The sequence below is a fragment of the Neolamprologus brichardi genome, chromosome 20 (genome assembly GCF_056152115.1).
Source record: "Neolamprologus brichardi isolate AB-2024 chromosome 20, ASM5615211v1, whole genome shotgun sequence".
Classification (NCBI taxonomy): Eukaryota; Metazoa; Chordata; class Actinopteri; order Cichliformes; family Cichlidae; genus Neolamprologus; species Neolamprologus brichardi.
In genome coordinates, this window is record NC_142123.1 from 26,210,820 (window position 1) to 26,232,145 (window position 21,326).

The 21,326-nt window shown below is 39.9% G+C and overlaps 1 protein-coding gene across 13 annotated transcripts in view; it reads right to left on the minus strand.

Moving 5' to 3' along the window:
* The window catches only part of rap1gapa (RAP1 GTPase activating protein a), a 53,004-nt gene that overhangs the window by 2,539 nt on the left and 29,139 nt on the right, over positions 1 to 21,326 (minus strand). For 4 of the 13 annotated variants that reach the window (XM_035909162.2, XM_087833350.1, XM_035909158.2 and 1 more), the window contains 21 exons: positions 16,769 to 16,862; positions 12,240 to 12,275; positions 11,178 to 11,225; positions 10,690 to 10,728; positions 10,176 to 10,367; positions 9,261 to 9,364; positions 8,716 to 8,794; positions 8,563 to 8,616; positions 8,114 to 8,197; positions 7,064 to 7,164; positions 6,771 to 6,900; positions 5,710 to 5,865; positions 5,562 to 5,633; positions 5,392 to 5,478; positions 5,137 to 5,277; positions 3,746 to 3,877; positions 2,037 to 2,114; positions 948 to 1,057; positions 730 to 852; positions 432 to 567; positions 186 to 297 (listed from right to left, as the gene is read on the minus strand). In XM_035909162.2, the coding sequence (XP_035765055.1) occupies positions 186 to 297; positions 432 to 567; positions 730 to 852; positions 948 to 1,057; positions 2,037 to 2,114; positions 3,746 to 3,877; positions 5,137 to 5,277; positions 5,392 to 5,478; positions 5,562 to 5,633; positions 5,710 to 5,865; positions 6,771 to 6,900; positions 7,064 to 7,164; positions 8,114 to 8,197; positions 8,563 to 8,616; positions 8,716 to 8,794; positions 9,261 to 9,364; positions 10,176 to 10,367; positions 10,690 to 10,728; positions 11,178 to 11,225; positions 12,240 to 12,257 (1,996 nt within the window). In that variant the 5' untranslated portion in view covers positions 12,258 to 12,275; positions 16,769 to 16,862. Of the gene's footprint in view, positions 1 to 185; positions 298 to 431; positions 568 to 729; positions 853 to 947; positions 1,058 to 2,036; positions 2,115 to 3,745; positions 3,878 to 5,136; positions 5,278 to 5,391; positions 5,479 to 5,561; positions 5,634 to 5,709; positions 5,866 to 6,770; positions 6,901 to 7,063; positions 7,165 to 8,113; positions 8,198 to 8,562; positions 8,617 to 8,715; positions 8,795 to 9,260; positions 9,365 to 10,175; positions 10,368 to 10,689; positions 10,729 to 11,177; positions 11,226 to 12,239; positions 12,276 to 13,053; positions 14,282 to 16,768; positions 16,863 to 18,822; positions 19,195 to 21,326 lie in introns of those variants that run through there. The other 9 variants (XM_087833347.1, XM_087833348.1, XM_087833351.1 and 6 more) reach the window with 9 other exon arrangements.

The following is a 21,326-nucleotide window of genomic DNA, read 5'->3' on the forward strand; positions in this document are numbered from 1 at the left end:
ATATGTTAATATCCTCATTACAATCACAAAGCTACATGATTATTTATTAGCTTCTTATTACAATAAGTCATGAATTGAATGCATTAATTATGCATTGCTGAACCACGGGCTTTCTTCACTTTAACCCTTCCCTTTAAACTTTTAATAAGCTGGACCTTGTTCACCAAGCTCTCTGTCTCTCTCACCTGGGGAGCTCCCACGACTGGTGGTAGTAGTGTTACTGTTGTTGTCCTCCAGCCAAGTGTTGTAGGGGAAGGAGTCTCGCTTGTGTGGTGTTCCAGCAGATGACAGACTCTCCTGGAGAATATGGCAAGGTGACCAAGAAAACCAGATTATGTAGATTATAGTGAAAAAACAAAAATGTGATAGCTTAAATACAATTTATAATTTGTGTTTCTACATGTAGTACATATACATGATACACTGCTTACCATGCCTGTGTCGTATTCCTCTGTTGCCTCTGTCTCATTCTCCTCCACCACACTAGCAAAGCTGCTGGCGTTGGAGGACGAGCGGGAAAGGTCGTGAGCCTCAGGGATGGATGCGGCCCTGCCAACAAGATAAGAACTACACCCTGGGTTAACAACTCCAACCTGATTTTATCTTATGTATAGTGATACTACATGTTAACCTAAGGGAGGATTACCCAGCAGTTACACAAATACATGCTTTTTAAAATTTTCAGTGAGTGTCCAGGGGATATGGTAGGAGCCTGTTTATTATATATACCTGTTCTTGGTAGTTGTGAGCACCTCAGGAGAGCTCTGATTGGATGAATTGTCAGATTTGGGATCTTGAGAGGCGTGGCCACTGTCAGGTGTCTTCTGAGTGTTTGGGGAGTTATCTCTACTGCTACAAGTTAAAAATAGAAGAAAAAAAAGTTATTTTATGTAGAAGATGGTCTACAGGTATATGCTATGTAAATGATCACAGGAATCTTCTCCAACCTCTTCTCCTGGACTTCTTGAATGTTTTCAATGCCGATGGCACTGCTTCGCCGGGAGCTGAAAGGGCCAGACTTTTTCCTGGTTGGGCTTTTTCCTGGGATTATCAGAGACTGACAGGGAAAGAGGAAAACCGTTCAGGGACAATGCCAAAAATATTTCCAATACCCTGTATAATAAACTAGGTTCATTTCAAGAGCTTATCACTTTAGGTATTTATGACTGAGGAGAGCTAATGGTTACTTTGACCACTGAACCATTCATTTGTCGTGTACTGTATCATAGAGAACACTTTGGCAAAATTTCAAAAACATATCACCCTGAATTACCAGGCTGAAGAGTAACACTGCTCCCTCCGAGCTGTCAGTATGATGAAAAAAAAAAGTTAAAATATGCTTTTAGCAGCTTAATGACAAGCCCTGGTGGCAGTCTTTCAGCCAGAACAGAGCACACTAAGGCGGGAGATGAAAGATGGGTTTAAAAGCTCCAGAGCCTAACACTAAATATGCTTTCTCAGCATCTGCTTTGTTCGTTCAATCTCCCTTTTAATGCTCTCGAAATGAGAACTTTAAAAAAAAAGAGGCTTTTATTTAGTGTGGCTTCAAAGAGCAGTGGGGGAGGGGGGGGCAGGGGGCGTTTTTCACAATTTCTCTGTAAGGGGCTTATTAAATTATAAATATTCATTATTTTTTAACAAATACAGAATTAAGCACACTGGAATGAAACTATAGAGTAAAACTGTAGCAGGTGTGCACATACTGCAGTAAAGCAGAGAAGAAAATAAGAGTAGAAGCAAATACTCTTAACAGTTCATACATATATTAGTCTAGAAAATATAAAAGATTGGACTTGCTAAAGCAACTAATTCACTGGAAAATGGGCAGGACTATGTTCACAGACTAAAATGATTAAGCCTTTTAAATAATATATCCTGTCTGTAGCACACAGTTTCTGATATACAGAATACACATTAGGGAGCTGAAATGTGCAGAGAAACATGTTTGGCTATGATGCAAAGGAGCCATGCAAACAAGAAAAGGAAACAAAGACGGAAAGCAAGTAGTTGGAGAGTAGTTAGAATTAGACATGAACCTCTTCTACTGTTCCTATCCCTATGGCACTGCCTCGGCGTCCATATTTACTCGGACTTTTGCCTGGGACAAGCAATGACTGATAAAAACAGTGAGAAAGAAAGAGACAGAATAAGAGAGAAGAGACAGAAGAGAGAGTGGTGATGACATATGAAAAAAACAAAGAGAGGTGGGGAAAGGGGGGGAGGAGGGGAGAGAAAACATGAGATATATACAAATACATATGAGATATCATGCAGTAAGTCATGTTGTCCAAACAAACTACGAAAGGTGTGTTAGCTGGAGAATACAGGGGGAGATATTTTGGTTCCATGGGTGCGACACAGGCAGCTGAATGGGAGAGAGGAATGATACACCAGTTATGTGAGCTGTATGTCTGAAAAAGGAAAAGGAAGGTAAATTCAGCGGAGGAGGGCACACAGCATGTTATACATTAGGAATCAAATCAAGACTGGCTTATGAACAAACAGTAAGCTCGTCAGTCATAGTCACTGATGAAAGATATTATATAAAAGTCTAATATGTCTAATACAGAGAGAATTAACTTAATCAGTTTATATAAGATACACAGTATCTCTCAACATATACCCCACATATAACAGACAGGCCACCATATGTACAGTCACTACTGATGGAAAACTTGTAACTGTAACTACGGTAACGGTCATATTTTACTTTCAACTGGGAAAAAAAGAAAAGAAAAATAAGTGTCCAAACACAGACTGTATACAAAAGCTAAACCTAGTTTTCAAGGCTTTTTGATTACAAAAAGTTCACTTTCATCAAAGTGTACAAGAAAACAACCCTCGACTCCCTCCATGTACCCACTAAGCATGTTCTGAGTTAGTTTTTGATCTCTGTGTTAGGTTTTTAATCATCGCTTTCAGGTGTTATTGAATACAAATTTATGTTTATTTTGCAAATTATAGCTCCCATGGTTCTCTGGGAAAAATATAAAGCAGGGTGGGCCTTTCAGATTGGGCTACTGAGTGCCCCCAGTTTCATAATGGGAGTTAGTCCATGCTCATGAAATCCAGTTTAAAAAAAAAACAACAACTCAAGGCTTTAAGAAAAAGGGGCACCAACCTCATGGTGGCTGTGTCTGTCTTATATATGCAGCATATATGTGCACAAGTTTAGTTACAGCAGTATTTCTGAATAAATTATTTCAACTGAAAAACACCTGAAAAGATTTACAACTTTTCCTCCTGATGACATAAATATCAATTTCCCCAAAAAATGAATTTAAAATCATTGCGTGATTATTAAAAGAAGTCCAAAAATGTAAGCATAACCGCACATTATACACACTATCACACAAGGACAACTCCGACCCATGTTAGAAATGAAGTGATCGCTCATTAACAATGCAGATGCATGGGCATTTAAATCACGTGAACACAATTAGAAAAAAATGCTTTAACCCATTCAGCTTGTGTCCTAAACATATCCACTTTCATGACTGTTAAGTCAATCCGTTTTGGTAGTGGTAGACAATGTGCAACCTTTGCAAAGTGACAGTCAAGTTTAAGACTCAGGCATAATTGCTTCCCATGTCCAAGTGTGGAGTCTCTCTCTCGCTGTGAGAAGTTAGTGCAGCAGGCAAGTGAAAGAGAAGGGGGTATGAACTCTGTTAGATCTGCAGAGGGGGAGGCAGAAGCAGCGATGCTCACCTCGCCATAAGTACTGGAGGAGTGGGACTGTACTTACTATCCCTGGGAATTTAGGGCTCTCTGCGGGGTTGTGGTTAAAGTTGCCGCTCAGGCTAGTGGAGACTGTGTGCGGCTTCTTGAAAGTAAGACCCATGGCATCCATAGACTGGCTTCTGCTGCGCATCACCCTCTACAGAGAGACGAGGAGGAGGAGATACATTCAGATGGTGCTGACCTCTCTGACCCCTCGGTATCACTGAACAGGCCAAGAGGAGCCTGGGGGCTGTCCCTGAACACTGACCACTACAGGCAGAGAGCACTGGCCAGATTCTAACTCTAACAGACAAGAAAGCGACAGAGAACACTAGTGTGCTTTAGTGCCTGAAGGAGGTTCAGATGAGTCATTTTTATCTAGGTAGGTGATAAGAGAAGAGAGTGGGAAGTAGAAGGGCCAAGTGGCTCACAGATGTCTGACCACACTGAGTCTAATCAGAGCCAGAAGAAGTTAAAAGCCCAGTGCACCTTTTTACAAACATGAAATAATGTGGAGAGGCAGAGGCGTCTGATGATGAAAGGAAATTATCCGTTCCATCCACATTCCCCAAATTATGACACATGAAGATGATAGGACCATATAGATACATGAGCGGTGGCACTGAAACGCGGCGAATCACAAAACAACTATAAAGCATGAAGAAGAAAAGCTGGGAAGCAGAGAGCGGTATGTTCCAGGAGGACAGAGCAACAGAGCATCTCTTCATTCAGATACAGATTAAGAAAAAGCTTCTACAGCTCAGTCTGCATATAGACAAGAACAGAAGAGAAATACTGCCAGAAAGAAGTCGCGCTCATGTTCACATAAAAAACAAACATCTCTCGACAGGTAACAATGAATACTAATTAGAGATGCCACTTTACAGGCTAATAATAAAATGTAATTTAATACTACAAGTTTGACATTTTTGAGAAATATACTGATTTACATTCCTGTTGGGAGTTAGATCAGAAAATCAGTATCAGTCTCAAATCTGTCTGCAGTATAAAGTCACAGCTAGCAGTGGGTTATCTCAGATCAGCATAAAGGCTAGAAACAAAGAGCATACTGGCACCTCTAAAACTTACTAATTAATACATTATCCAAGGGCAGAAATCGCTGGTTTTGTAGGGAATAAAACGACTGATTTGTCTGAGAATACTGTTTGCCTCTGAGGCAGGTGGAGCTTCTCTCTTTTATCAGTGTTTTTGCTAAGCTAAGCTGCTGAGCTTGAATTTAAATTATGTAAATAAGAAAGCTCCTTTTGTTTTGCTTGTGCAAGTAAAACATTAAAAACCCTAGTTTCCTAAAACAAGACTTTGAATATGCAAACTAGCTTCAACTTTTTCTTTCTGAGAGTTCCAGTGAAGCTGTCGACCTGAAGCTCCAGCCTCTGCTTCTGCTTTTCCAGTTACCTTAAAAGACTCAAAGAAGCCTCCTCCTCCAGCATTCCCATTTTCCAGCTTGTCGTCCTCTCCTCCCACACCCATTATGGCCTGGCTGTTTAAGTGGAGCTCCTCATAAAGAGTCTCCAACAAGGCCGATCGTGTTCTCTCCTGTCGCACACACACACACACACACACACACAAATATGAGGCAGAGGGAAGTAAATAAAATTTTTAAGGCTGTCAAAAGACGTAAAATGTTTTAAGTCTTTCTTAAAAACGTACCTCCAATTTGGCAAATTTCTCAGCTTTGTAGCAGGCATATTCTGCATTGATTAGCTTAGTAAAAAGGAATTCATGGAATTCGGGGCCCTGCATAAAAGGATTAGAGAGGTAAGGCATCTTCTCGGAAACTAAAAGATGATCAGTGAGGTCAAAGATCTTCATCTTCTTACTTTTTTAAAGATGGCAGGGTTTGGGAGGGCGGGGCCAAAGAAAGGTACATCATCCCGTGCTGTAACTGACACCTAGAAAGGAAGATAAAGATGACGTGCAATAAATGCTTTCAGGAGAAAATGTCAGAAATAAGCTGAAGCGGGTTACCTTGTAGAGAACATTGTCGGAGCAGGGGTTGACCACTTGGACAACAATGTAAGCGTGGAGAAAGTTGGAGGCGATCATGTCTGGTACAAAGGGAGTATTTTCTTCTTGGAAAACGATGGCGACAATGTCATTTCCTATGTGTCTTTTTCTCTGCAACTGCAACACAACAGCCCAAAAGCAACTTAGTTTCATATATAAATATATATACATATTTTATATAAAAGGGTGTAAATGATTATTTTCTCATGTAACAATTGGCACAATGAAAGGAGACAAATGCCAAGCATTAGATGAAATGTATGAACAAAGTTAATGCTCCCTGGAACTCCCTCCCTGGAAAAACAACTCACTACAATAGATAGAGATCTATTGTGGTTTTTCTACGGATTACTGTTAATATCATATTACTGATAACACAAAGCTAGCTAACCAGGAATATTTCCAACTGAAAACATCTAAAAGGATTATGTGGGATGACAATTACACAGCATTTGCGTAAAAAAAAAGAAAAGACTACACAAATGTCTTTAATTTCTAGCACCAAATAAAGGCAAAGTCTGAATCTTTACACTACTAAGTCTATGAAACACCACCAGGGAGTGCTGTTTCCCCGATGACAACCTCCACAGAAACAGTTTGCTCAAAGTAGCCCATATGTAGCACTCACTGCTGCAGGAGAGGCTGAACATACAGGCATTAGTCTTATCTCTGTTTGTGGATGGCTTGATAGTAAATGATAGCATTTTTCATCTTGCGATCCTCAGTTTTTGTGTGAATGTGTGAGATAAAAGAGAAAAAAAGTTGCTGCGTGAGCTTTAAATCACTTCGAGGGATGAGTGCTGCTCACAGACGCAGACACCAAAGCATTCGCTGAATTGATATATCTCAAATACCAGGGAGTTGTTGTTTTGGGGGTTTTTTTTTGTAATTTTATACTGCAGGCTTTTTGCACAACAGTGATGCACATATGCAAAATATGGTTCTGTGATGCCCAGAGGGAACCTGCCTAACCATCCTTTGAATCATAAAAGGTGTGTTAGTCTGGTATTGCATTACAGTACCTGCTGGGTGTCCCCCTCTGTGTAAGGCAGCTTTGTGGACACATGAAACATGACCTCTTTGTTGCGGTAGTTGCAGTAGACAGATTCTGTGCCAGTCTGCCCGTGAGTCACATCTAACCCTCCGCGGAAACTGCAAGCACACAGAACCATGTCTAGGAGGATATTCTCCACCATCACTGCAGCAGCGTCACCACCTTTCATGTAGCTAGTCTGATGTAAATTGTAGTGGCATTATGTTATGAAATATTAGATGGGGGATATCGAATGCTTTCAAACCACTGTGAGGACTTTACCCTTTAAAGTTATGCAGCTCAATTTTCTCTCCGAGAAACTCCAGGAATTCTACAAAGGCAGGGCTCTCTTCGTTGTTGCCAAACAGCTCTTCCTCTGAAGTCTGTAACAAATAAAATTAATTTTAAAAATAAATAAACGAGCAAGCTTTTTGCACAACGATGAGAACAGTTTGTATGAGTACTGCATAGTTTGCAGATAGGTGCCTAATGACAGTGGCGATATCTGAGAAGAAAAGGGAAAACTAATTATGGTAAGGTAAAATTGTTTTTGCTAAATAGTCAGCAGTGGCACAGTGAGAGCTGTATGTTGCAAGTGTTATTTTTTTCTGGAACAGATCACTGGGGTCAGTAACTAGAAGCCAGAGAACGTGTATCCAGTGTGTGTTTTGCACTTTTGTTCAGACACGGTGCATTTGCATTTGAGATAGCAGAGGTTGTTCCAATTAATTACAAAAGTAGGTAGAACATTTGAAATAAGGCTTTAGGAAACATTATGATTGTGATGGACTGCTGATTATCAATTGTCAGTAACTAGAGCGATGATCTGATTAAAAATGACTCCTTTAAAACAAAGGGATGCTAACAATACCTGGGACAAGGTCCCACGGCTCATTTCACTATTTATGATTTGCTTTCTCTGTGCAGTGTGCCTGTCGTGCCTTTCTCCACTTAGCATCCCTCCTGAATGTAAGAGGGTCTTTTCTATCTTTGTGAGAAGGCCAATTAGATCATTTAACATGTTTAACAATACATTTCCATTTCTGTAGTATTTGCAAAATCAAAAGAAAAGATTTCTACACAGTGATGTCTCGATTTAAAAGTAGAAAAGCACTCAACACCTCTTTTGCCACCCCACATAGTAAACAAGAGGGCTGTGATTGCCTCAGAAAATGAGAGGGTGTGCTGAAGGCAGCCACAATGACTGGGCTTAAGTGAAAGCCATAATTAAGACCACAGAGGACCAAGTATAATAAGCTTCCTTAAAAATGGATGCAAGTACTTCTACAGCACTGCTTTTGCACCTGATCACATCCAGGCTTTATTACTTACCTGTCCAAACTTTTGATAGATGACTCCAAACTTAAAATTGTTGCTTATCACATGTTCATCGAAGGTGACAATAAGTCTTGAAGCCTGCAAAAATCACAGATATAACATTAAAGAAGATGTATATTGCTATATCTAATTATATTTATCTGCATATATTATTTATTTCTCCCGTGTATACAAGATGTTTTTTCCTGTTCTTTTCTCTCTCTCGTTTTTCTTTTGCTAGAATGCTTCAGTGCAAAGCTCAATCCCATTCAGAGATGTACTGAAAAGTTTGACTGAAGGTAATATGAGACTTGCAGTATATTATTAAATATGAAATTCCATCATTTCCTCTTCAACTGTAGGATATTGCTTAAAGCAGCTGTGAAAAAATCTAACCAGATGCTGAAAACTCATAGTTCTGGGCCTAGAAAGAAAACCCTGAAAATCTGTGATCCAGAACTTACTTTGGGATAAAGGACAGGATAAAAGCGGTCCACGTTGACCTCTTCGCAGACAAGCTTGAATTTAAAAAAGCCGTGGGAAATAATGTCAGAATGTGCTGGAAGTGTCACAGCAGCTTATCTTTAGACAAAAGAAATATAAAAATGGCTTCTTACCTTGGCCATTTGGACCACATTTGGAAACTCTGTCAGACAGGAAATGGGGATCACATCATGGTAGGTTTTCAGCTTGGTCCTGATGAAGCCATAAAGGAATTAGTGTGGGTTTTATAGCCATATAACACGAAGCAGCGTTTCTCAGAATCTATCAGTTGGTGCGGAGATGATCCGGTACGGACCATGATCAAAGCTCCCCGCCCTTGCCTCTCTTTGCCTTCTCTCCCTTTCACCATCTCCACCCACTAACTGGCCTAAATAGTCCATCTGTTACTCTTCTGTGGAAATGACAGAGCTGTTGACACTCTTGCTGGCTTTACAACTCTTACGATAACACCCCAGGCGGATGTGTGTGTCCAGTCAATGCTGGGCAATTTAGGGGGAAAAAAATTACTCCGTAGCTAGAGCTTGTTGTTCACAAAAGAGGCAAAATCTTACACATTAATTACTTCAGATTATGAAGTAACCAGGCAGACTTAAATTGTTGATTTTCTCAGACAATTGGGCAACATTGTACTGAACCCTGCATGAAAATTAAGCGTTACCTGAGCATTAGACGCAGATGTTCCTGGTCACCGATCACCTCGTATTTTAGGGAGAACACCAGATGTCCAAGGACACTGTCCACTGAATAGTAATTAAAGTGTTCCTAAGGGCACAGCATACATTAGTACCACCATTAGTATCTGTCATAAAGAGGCACACATGTGCACAACACGGGTAAATGTGCTCCAGTTCATTCCTTTCCTGTCTGAGTTCCTTTGTTTACTCGTCCTCTGCTACATGCAACCAATTTTGTTTACTGGTATTATGTGTTTGCAAGAACACTTGCAAAGTGTAATGCATCTTCATTAGCCACAGTGTGTGAGGTGCCTAATTGTGAGGCAGGCTTACTGTTTGTACTTTATTATGCAGAGATTTGCTTATTTCCTATTTGTCCCATTACTGTAATGAAGAAGAAGTAATGTGAAATATTTCATGACAGCAATGAGACTCATTTGAAGAGGAAGGAAGCTGTTATAATGAGAACATGACGTGAATATGACTTTGGCAATATCACTGTGGAAGAAAACAAATCTCTGAAAAATTGTAGTAATTTAACTAAGTAACTTAGTACAGTTATTAATGTTCTCGTTAATTGTAATTTTAACCATGAAATACAAGACAATTTGACTAATATAATGGGGGAGCAATGGGGGAGATATTTAAAATGCATCCAGCTAAATATAATCTATCAGGGACATCAAAATGTCACAGATGATATGGTTAAAAACTATACTAAATATGGTAACTTACTCAGTTAAGTAGGTTTAAAATAGAGCTGCAGAAGAGGCAATACAAGGGGAGCCCTTAGCCAGGACTGCAAATCAGTAAATGCAAAGCTGATTTAACTTAATATGCATACTACAGTTTACTTGTCAGCAGCTCCATGTGTTTCTGTCATGTACAGAGTAGCGAACCTTGCCCAGGAAATGTTTCCTGAAGATCGTAGCCAGGGTGTTACATTCCAGCTTAGTCCGAGTGTTCGGGGACAGAGGCTGGAGAGGCTCCGTGTCTCCAGCCTGGCTCAGCTCATGGTTGGTCCCTTCAATCCAGTAGCCCCCAAACTGTGGCAGGAGGATAAGAGGAAAGGGGCTCTTTCTCCCCAGCACCTGTTTCAATAAAAAATAGCAATGAAACACAAAGTCACGTCTCAGAGATAGACAATGAACTAAAAATTTGACTTGAGAAAAACTTAAAAAAAAATTAAATTAAAATGAGATTACAGAGCAAATATCCTTAGCCTGAGTATTTACTAGTTTAATAAGAATGCTCGTAAAATTTCTGATCACAGCTTGTCTGTTGAGGCTTAAATGTACATTTTATTGAGACTTTGGATGTCTTCAACACTGAGTCAACTGCTTTCAATATTTCTATGTTTTTATTGGAATAAAATAATAATAGTAACAATAATACTGCAACACAGCTTTGTACCTCATGGACACTTGGGTACGGTATGTAATCCTCCTCAGTCTGGAAAAAAAAAAGAAAAATGCTTTGTTTCCTCATCGAAGAAGGACAATAACAACAAAATAATAACGACTTTACATTCCCAAAGGACACTGTTTCAGAGTAATTGCATAACAGTTATGCAATGAAAATCTGTTTAGCAATGACACAGAAATCAGCCAACAATGCACACCTTAATGAAAGTAATACTATTTGGCACACTGGTGGTATAAAATGCTTCATCACTTTATAATTATAATGTGTTCAAAAGCCCCTTTCAGAACTTTAGTCTACAGAGTTTAGCATCCCACTTGCTTGTTCCTGTATGGAACATGGGCGTTTCAGTGCATTATGAAGAACACATTGTAATACTGAATGCTGAAATAATTGCCATGTCTGTCAGAGTAAGATAAGGTGGAGCAGCCGTGGACAGTGAGAATGAATAATTTGTTTTGCTACATGAAGAGTTATACCTTAAGAGGCGGAGGAAAGGTGCACCTCTGCTCATCCATCCTGTTCCCCTGTAAGAGAAGCAGGTTAGAAAAGGACAGGAGGGTCACACAAAGTGGCACGGAAGTCCACAAATACCTAAAGTCAAGCACAAAACCAATCTATGAACACAAACTGTGACATAAACAAAAGGCAAAAAAAAAAGATCAAACTCATTATGTAACAGCTCAGTTTTCCCCAGAGATGTGCAGCAGGCAACAAAGCAAAGTCAAAAAAGGGACAGATGGAAAAATACAGAAAGAGATCTATTACGTTCCTCAGAGTGAGGAGAGTGAAAGACGTTACAGACGTGAGTCTGGAAGTGACAGAGAACTCTATTAAAAACACTGCAGAAACGTGTGAATAAGAGTCTTGGGGTTAAAAAGATTTATAAGTGACAGTCGTACAACTGCACATGGGGTGTGTCTGTACGTGAAAAGAGAGTGAGGAGGATCGATGCAGAAAAAGAGATGCAGCGTTACTAAATCAAGGCTAGATGATGGCGCCGACCATCATGGAAGACGATGCAGTCATCAATACACTGTCCGACAGTGGAAAAACACAATCCTGCGTCACGTCCCATGCAAAAGAAGAATTACTGCCAAACATGAAAGATAGTGAAGCACCATTGTGACTGCAATTCATATTTTTTTAAAAGGAGATAAATGTGCATTTAAAAAAATAATGCACAGATGTTCTATTATAAAACACATGTCTTGTCATTGGGAAAGCATGAATACAGAAAACATCCTTCCAGAGTCTTCAGAAACCAGGAAATAGATTCTGAGGTGAGATAATGAGCTTACAGTTCGGCAAGCCAAAGTTTCAACTAGAACGTTAACAAAGACGCCGAGACAAACACATTGACAACACTCCTCTGAAAATACTCAAAATCCCTCTCATGTTCAGAGAGATTATGAGTACTGCAGCAAAGTAGAGCCAAAGAGTTGCAGAGTTATGAAGAGACACTGCCTGGTTAGTTGCTTATTGAGCACAGCTTAGTGAGCCAAGACAAAATACAGAGATGCGATCTTTTATCATCTTACCTGCATCTTTTCAATCATTTCAAATAAATCTGGGGTCTGGAGAGAGGAGAGTAAGATTCAATGTTTAGGCTTCTTTGTCTTGAGTGCAGAGGTTAGTTTGCCTTTGACAGGCGTTAGTGAAGGTTCGCTGAGTTCAACACTTTAAAATCATCACACTCCATCCAGTGACAGAAAAAAAACATCTCTGGAACACCGCCTTTACATGGTTATTGCTAGGGTGTCAGATCTCACTGCTATATTTGCAGTACTGCATGATGGGATTACATTAAGTCAAGATAATGTGTGTGCAACATTCTATGCACTGCTTATGAAAAAAATCCTGGTATGTGCATTTGTGCCAATACAGAAAGTGATGCTCTTTATGTTTCAGAGAGCTCTATTCACTCTTTACAACTGTTAATAACCCCAAATCTTTCAAAACAAAAATCCAAATACACTTTTTAAAACTTTTAGAGGGCAAGAGGTCTATATAGTCAACATTTTACGTCTACAGTTAAGGTCTCTGAAAAGCCCTCAAAAAGTATAATAATGCAACATTTTCCATAGAAGTCTTCTGAAAGATGCCAGAAATGCCTTAAAATTAACTAATTAGGTGTTATTTGATACAAACCTGACATGGTTAGGAATGTGTTTGAGCTGTTAAAGGCATGAGGACAAACTGACCTTAAAAGAAGCGTTAAAGTTTACATTTAGGAAAGCCTACCGTAGAGCAGATGTCGTAAAGCTGATAAATTACACATTCTTGGCCAGCTGTTCCCACCACTTTTAAAACAGCCAACGTCTAAGCTCATATTTATTTTAATAAACATGTTACCTTATTGCAGAACATGATCTTGTCACATCTCACCGTCACGTGTGACCGACAGGAAAATGAAAAATCGACCCCTTTCTTTAGAACGAACCACAGTTTGTCTGGGCATCACATTCCAAATTGGCATATGTCATGTGAGCATAATGACAACTGTCCGTGGACATATTGGTTTTCGGTAATTAAGTAAAAGGCTGAAAAGTTCAGCCAGTAAAGCCTGACAAAGTCAAACACTTTGTGTACAGAGCAATCGTGTCTTGGCTTTCAGTGTGACTGTGAGTAAAGTCCTCCACCATGTGCAAACAATAGTCTGCCACAAACCCTGAAAGTAAATAGCTCTGGGTTTAGCCAGAGATTCCCATATGGAAAACAAATGCAAATATTATGTCTAATAAGACTTATAAATTTACTACAATTTATTCATAAAAGTGGGACCTTTCGCATTATACTCATGGAACATAACAATAAGTATAACTTGAATAGGAATTATATTACTTTCAATAAATAGTGTGAGAAGTAAGTGTTATAAGACTCATAAATCTATACACATAAGATTGATTATGAGTATGAGAACAATGGGACCTGCAATGCTTTGCTAGATATTATCTTTGGGCTTGAACAAAAACAAGTGTGCTATAAATGTCTCTCTCTCTCATATATCTATCTATTTATATATATATCTATATAGATAAATAAATATAGATAGATATATGTAGATATATAGATATAGATATATATAAATAGATATATAGATAGGTATGTCTTTAGTTTGGAGTGACTGTCCGTGCCTTAACTTAAAGGTGTCCTCTCCACTTTGTCTGTCATTTGTTGATGTTTTGTATGCAGCATGTTCCTAAAATAAAGCTACTTACATTGCTGGGTTTCTTCCAGTGTGCCTTTGTCACCGTTGGAGCATAGTTGTGTTTGTCAATATTTTTAGCCATTTTTAATTCTCCTTGACAAAAAGTCCTGCAGCTTCAAAGATGTCCCAGTGTCACTGACTTCAGCAGATTTGGATTAAACGCTCCATGACTGCTGTGCCTTTCTGAAATGGCAAAATCCTAGCTGCATCGCCGCTGTTTGCAAGCATCACTGACAAAGTGTTGGATCAGACAAAGTTGGTGACAAGATCCACAGACTCTTCCAGTGTGTGCTCTGAGCATACAAGATTATCTGCAAGTTTATGTCTCAGGTTGCAGGCAAACCTGCTATTGCTTAAAGCTGAGAAGTAATCCTCTGACTGAAGCTGGAGGTGTCTAGCCTTCCGCTGATCCCTCTTTGTCACTCTCTATCTCTGAAAAGCATTACAGGAAGAACTCCAAATTTTATACCAACCACCTCTGTCTTTACTACTATCTGTATCCTGGCTTAGGGTGACAGGTGGCAAGAGGTGGAGTCCAACTGTTCTACGGTCACAGACAACAGCTGCAACTATGTCCTGTTTACAGATCACCTATTACACTAGAATCAGGATATAGCATAAAGTAGATGTTAGAAAACTATGCAAACCAATAGTAGAATGAAAGTAATGAAAAGGAACAATCTTTTGATGAAAAACAAGACATCTCATTTTTGCAGAAATTGACAAAGAGGAGGCGATGAGGGGATCCCTAGGGAGCCAAGCTAGCACACACAGTGCAGGTGTAGAGCTCAGACCTTTCATTATGAGAGCTAATAGGATCGATTATGACAAGAGACAAATTAAACACGCATGGCTTCCTCTTGCTCCTCTTGACTTATCAGCTGCAACGCCGTACATCCTCGCAGAGCTCATTAAAACTTCAACCAGCTCCATGAAGTGGATCGGATGGATACACGTGAATGTGAAATTCACATGAAGTCTGGTTCTTTGTTCTGCATTTTCATTTCAGGGCCATTAAAGATATTTCCTGACATCTCAAATTTACAGAGCTCTGTAATAAGTCACCCTGACTGCTGTAACAAATCAGTAAAAAAAGGTTGTAAATGACAAGAAACATGTTTTCATTAGAAAGCTCACCCACAATTACTCACGCAACCCTTTCCAAGAGCAGTGGACAACACTTCATGATTATTTCAACTCTTGGTTTTGGTATACTAATACACTTATTTCTTTAAGCGCTACGGTTCTGGTGAGTAGGATGTTTCAGTTAGTTTTGTTTTTTGTTTTTTTTATCTCTGCCATTTCTGCCACCAAAATTTGAAAATGATCACTTTTTGAGTTTTGCATTACATCTCTAAGAAATCTGCAAGATTATTAATAGGACAGTTCCGTTTGAATCAGGCAATGGCCATAGAGCTGATGGGGTTAATTGGAGATTGACCTGCTTTTCGCAGGGCTCTAATTAAAGTGATACACTCCTCGGAGTCTTGCTCCACTGAGCCCTTGTTGTACTACAGCACACCACATTACCACGCTGTCCCTAAAACTCTTTCCATGCTTTCCCTTTTTCTACTTTTTCCTCAATTAAAATGTGCAAAAAGGGGAAAATGACATAAACAAGAGTTGCTATTCTTAAATGTCTAAGTGTCAAACAAAATGTTTGACTAACTGTTACTGGTAAGTCTGTTTTACCTACAGATGGTGCATGCTGCAAAAATAAGGAATGATGGTTTCAGCAATCCAATCTCTGAATTCCTGAATTCTTAATCCCTTTCTCTTCCTACTCTCCCTGCTTTCCCCAGATGAAGGCAGATTGTGAGAACTGTAAGCCCGTTCCAAAGTGTGAGGGATCTTTTGAAAGCAATCCGACACGAGTGACACTGTTCCTGTCGTTTAATCACCGAGGAGCTAGGAGCTATTCAGTTTCTAAGATCCCAAAATATCTCTGCCAGGTTTTCACATCAATCACAGAAGTGCTAAAGGTAAGCATAAAGATTCTGACAGCAAAATAGATTTGCTACGGACGTGACAGTCAAAACAGATTTATTGAAATTATTTCCTCCTATTTCATTTTCACTTTTGGCCCTTTTTCCTACACCTTCAATAACAGCAATTTAGTGTTTCCTCAAACCATTTTTGCTGAAAGAAAGAATATTAGTTCTAGTATAGCTGACTCATGAAGGCAAAAAAAATGCTTTAGTGAACAGGAGGCAAGCTGAATGTGGTGAATCTGAAAATGACATGACAGCTAATAAACCGCAGGCATTAAAGAAATGGAAGAGCACAAATCTTCACACTGAAGCTTAGCCTAATGAAAACCCAGAGGAAAATAAGCAAGGCTCAGGAAAGCATAAAACAACTGTGTAATAATTGAGCCCCACTCAGTGTTATCATGCATAATTGACATTCCAATTAGGTTACACCTCACGGATGATGATGGGCATGAAGAAGCTAGTGTTTTGATTTAAAAATGACTCATTCAGACTTTGATTTGTTTGCTCTGATGGAATCAGGCTTGTTAGGCTTCAATTTTAAAATGGTCAGCATCCGGCTGACAATTTCCTTCTAAAAATAGATTTCTATTAATTGAATCAGTCAAACATAATCATCCAGACACAGAGCTCTGTGTGCTTTAATACCACAAGTTACACAAAAGAAAGCAAGGACAGAAATCAAAGTAACACGCCATGAAACTGGGTCTAATACATCACAAGAGATTAAATACAGATAGAACACTGAGCAAGTGTGGAGACAAGATCAGCTGAGACACGTTAAAAAGATCAAAGAATGAGGGGGTCACACAGAGGTCTTTAATATAGGTCAGCGGTCAAAGTGCAAACTCAATTTCCCCAGTCCTACCTTTTGAAATGGTGAGGCGGTGAATGGGAGCTTAGGATGGAGCAGCTGGGGCTCTAGAGTTGCAGAAATTCGGGGGTCACTCCCATCTTGTTTCCTAAAATCAGACAGATGGAAGAGAACATTCAGTCAGAAAAGGTCGCCCAGCTTGAGATCAAGCAAGAGCACAACAAAAGGTAATGCCTCAGGAAATGTTGTTGATCTCTTTAGGCAAGAAAAAAAAAAGTCGTATGGAGTGTACGAGGTACTTGTAGTGGTGTAAAGTCACCTTTTTGAAATTAGGTTACTGTTACATTGCTCTTTAAGTGAAGCACATTCCAACCTGACAACAAAATAAGGTCTAATTTACATCGCAAAGTAATAATACATCAGTTTTTTATTGATATTAAATTTCAAAATCCTGTTTTCCAACTGGTTTGTTTGATCTGCAGCGTCATAGTCATCAAGGTTTAAATCCGTTGAACAGTATCAAATTTTATAGCTAAGTTACATCTGACACAAACCCCATGATTTCTTTGCTGTTTATGGTATAAGAAACAATAACTTCCAAAAGATTTCACCTTTTCTTTTACCACACAATGTACCTCACAGACACCTCAGGGGTCTCAGGGAACAAGACCAATACTTTCACATTTATCAAAACAAAAGATCTCTAATCCAGACGAACGACACACTGAACAATACTAATGTGACACATCTTTTGTTCTAAACTCAATATCTCTACCAGAACAGTTTTCTCTCAGCATGATGACTGATCAATACCTCTGATGAATATGGTGCTGTATTGACATCGACAACTGGTCAGTTTCCACAGCATCCTTTTAATTTCTGCAATTTATTTCAGTCGCTTTCATATGCATACAGCGATTAATCATCACAGAAGAACATCTGAACTGATCACGAATCAGCGATAATATCATGAATTATGTGTATGTCTGCCGGCGATTATTAAAGTAGGATACGGCAGCTACGATGAAATATGTTCAGGGTGCGGCGTACCCCAGCAGCCGAAAGGCACGACACTCCGCAAGCAGAGAAGTATTACTCTACACCCTCAACAACTCCAGGGGACAAAATGGAACGCTCTTTAAAAAAATAGTTATTTCTCAAAGAGATAATGTGGCTGACTGTGCTGACAAAGTATTCAGTTATCTGAGTGAATGTATGGAGCTGCAGCGGATGGTCGATGCTGAGGTCGGAGCTGCTCAAGAGGGACACTGGCTGAGATGGAAATCGGGTTTCACATGCCCTGAGAGCACTCACATTCAAATTTAGGTGAAGAAAACAGAGCATGAATCATTAGTACACCCTGCTGCCGCCCTGCTATTACACAACAAGTGAGTCTTCAATCAAGAAAAGTCCTGCAGCAAATGAAACTGGAATATTTCTAAGCTCTTTCTCAACAGGCTCACACGAAGAGCTCTCCCAAGGGAGAACAATATAGGAAAAGGCATCAGCTGTCCTGAACTCTTAATTAGAACTAATGCTCAATAGATCGTCAGGACACACACACACACACACACACACACACACACACACACACACACACACACACACACACACAAAAGACACACATATTTAATTATGCAAAATGAATGAATGGTTTACAACAGTTTAAAATCTAGGTAATACTAGAAACATATGTCTCCCTATAGGAGTCATATTGTGCACACATTATTATTCTACAAAAGACAGTGTACTGGGAATTTATAATATGCATACACCACTCCAGAAAAGTATCACAAAAACATGCACAAGGGTAAAGTCCAACAAATGTCCAGTACAAACTTGTCCTTCATCATAAGCATGTGGGGCAGCACAAATAACATGTTGCTGCTCACAGACACCTGCTCGGTTCTATGTAGGACTACCACATAAGCCGTCCTGCGGATCAGTTTGCAGCATAAAGCCACAGCCTTATCCCAACACCACAACAAATTACATAACACACCCCAGCTGGTTGGCAATGCAGCACAAAAATCAGCCGTGTGAAGAAGTCCCTCTGTGTGTCATCTGAGCAAACTGATGTCCTGCATGGAGCAGAGCAGGAAACTTACTCACACAGTGGTGTGGCAGCTGTACACTTGGCGCTCCCCGGGAAGTCAAGCCAGTGACCAGCACTCGGACGGATAACTCACCGTCCACGCTCCTTCCAGAGTTAAGCTTCTCTCTCCCTCGTACTTTTCTCTCTCTCACTCTCTCGCTCTTTTTATTCTTAATTCTCCAGCTCCAGCCCGATCACTCGCTGATTCTCATCAGTCGTTCACCTGCTGGCCTCACGCTCAGCTCTTTAGACTATCGCACACTCCCAGTGAGCATCCTCTCTGATTCTCCTCCCTCACTCTCCCTCCTCCCACCCAGTCACACACACACGTGCACGCTTTAGTTGCCACTTCCTCCATCTCCACCCTCTTTGTCCGCTCTGCAGCTCTCACACACAACCCGATACTCCAAAACCTAAACTCGACACTAACACCCACCAACCCCCCAACCAATACCACTTACAATCTCCCTTATCCCCCTTCCAAAGAAGGAGACACCCCCCCCCCCCCCCCCCCCCCCCATTCAACTGAGAACTACTGAAGTCTGCAGTCAAAAAGAGAAAGCGTAGATTGTTAGGGTAAAGGGGGTTGTCTTCAATCCCCACACTGCCTCACAAGCCTGCTCGGGCTGTTGCTGTGGCAACCAACGTAAGCCACACATGAAAAAAACCCCACCCACATGCACATTCATGTTCATTATCATAGGACTTGAACAAGGTGATTGTGTTCAACATTAAGCACCCAGAGATGAGCAGACATCGTAGCCTCCCCCAACACTCATTGTGCAGGATGAGAAAACATGTGTGGAAAGGTTTTTAATTACTGTAATGAGTCTCATTTAATCCCCAGATACATGTGCGTTTCCGTCACTTAGCTGACATCCACAGTTCCCAGCAGACCTCCGACTAATGTCACCAATAGACAGATAAATCCCTGCTAAATAATACTTTAATGCAGAGGAGTGTCAATCTATTGTTCCTTTACTTAGCTTTTCAAAGTGTAAACCTGAACTACCAAACGGTGTGCGCGTGTGTGTGTGTGTCAGACATGAAGAGATAATAAAGGATTACAGCACATTCGTCACACTGTGAACCATTAAGAGCTGTGTATTGTGATAAAAACAAATAATCCTCTCAACTCGAAAAGCTTCTTGGGTTAAAAAAAGAGAAAAGAGCGAAGTCTATTATATCATTAATACAAACTTTGAAAAATGTCCAGATTACCAATAATCTGCTGAGATGTTTTTTTGAACTGTGACACTAATGTCTCTTTCTCTTCTTAACGCTTAAGTGAATAAAATCTGGTTCTTTTTTAAAGGTCCCAGTGACCTGAGGTGTAGGTTTTAAAAAAATGAAAACGTGAAATGTGACAGCTTTGTTGCGAATTATCCGATAAGAGCAGATACTGCTTAAATGTCCCGCTTAAAATCTGATTACCATGAAGTTAACACAGATTATTCGATCAGATTTCAATCAGATGAAGGGCATATGCATTTACAATGACAGCTTGAGACATAATTGAACACCAAATACTGACAAAGAAATCCACAAAGAGCTTTTTTTAAAAAAAAAAAAATCTGCTGTGGACAGTGATAGTTGTTTTTAAATTGACTGCATCTTTTCTGCTTTAGCATCCTCAGTAAATCAGTAAATACCCTGTAACTGACCCAAACTGCAATAGATTCCCATCCCATTAGCCGCTGAAATGGCCTGTGGTCACTGCTCTCCTACCCCCATATCATATCCTCTGAGAATTGCTGCTGCGCTAAAAAATGTCCTCATCTTCCATGCCCTCTCTCTTCCAATCTCACTTTCAGCTATTTTTCAACCAAGAAGAGTTTGATAATAATCCAAAATCCTTTGAGACATAAAATCAAATAATCCCAGAGCTAAGTGAATCCTGAAAATCCCACAGGATGCTCATTATTCCTGATGCAGGTTTCATTATTCTATTAATATTTCTATTTATACAACAAAAAATTAAACTTCTTATAATTTAAATGTGTATCACCATGCTTAGCAAAGTATGCCCTGCAAGCAGCTAAGAATGTAATCTGTATGATGTGTGTGGGAGGCAACGTGTGACCTGCTAGTGACCTAAAAGGCTAGCTAAAGGTTTAATCACAGAAGCGTTTCACATCAGTTACACGTCTGAGGTGTCCAGCAGGCAAGATGGCTGCTCTTAATTCTTATTTATGCATAACAAGTATGTCTCCCACAGGTTGCGATTTAATTAGTGGTGGTCGACCTCAGGGGGGTAGAACAGGAGGGCGGGCAGGAACTGTAAACAGCACTGAGCTGTAAGAAGTACAGCACTGAACGAATGACTGAAGGCATATCTCCAACAGACTGTCTACATAGATATTAATATTAAATATATAATACAGTTCAGTGTGTTCAGTGGTGAATTATGTCAAATGTTTTACTTCATCAGCTGTGTTAACTGGTAAAACAGAAGCGGGCAATGAATTTTCCCAAGCGGCCACATGAGAAACTGGGACTGTTATGGAGGACTGCAAA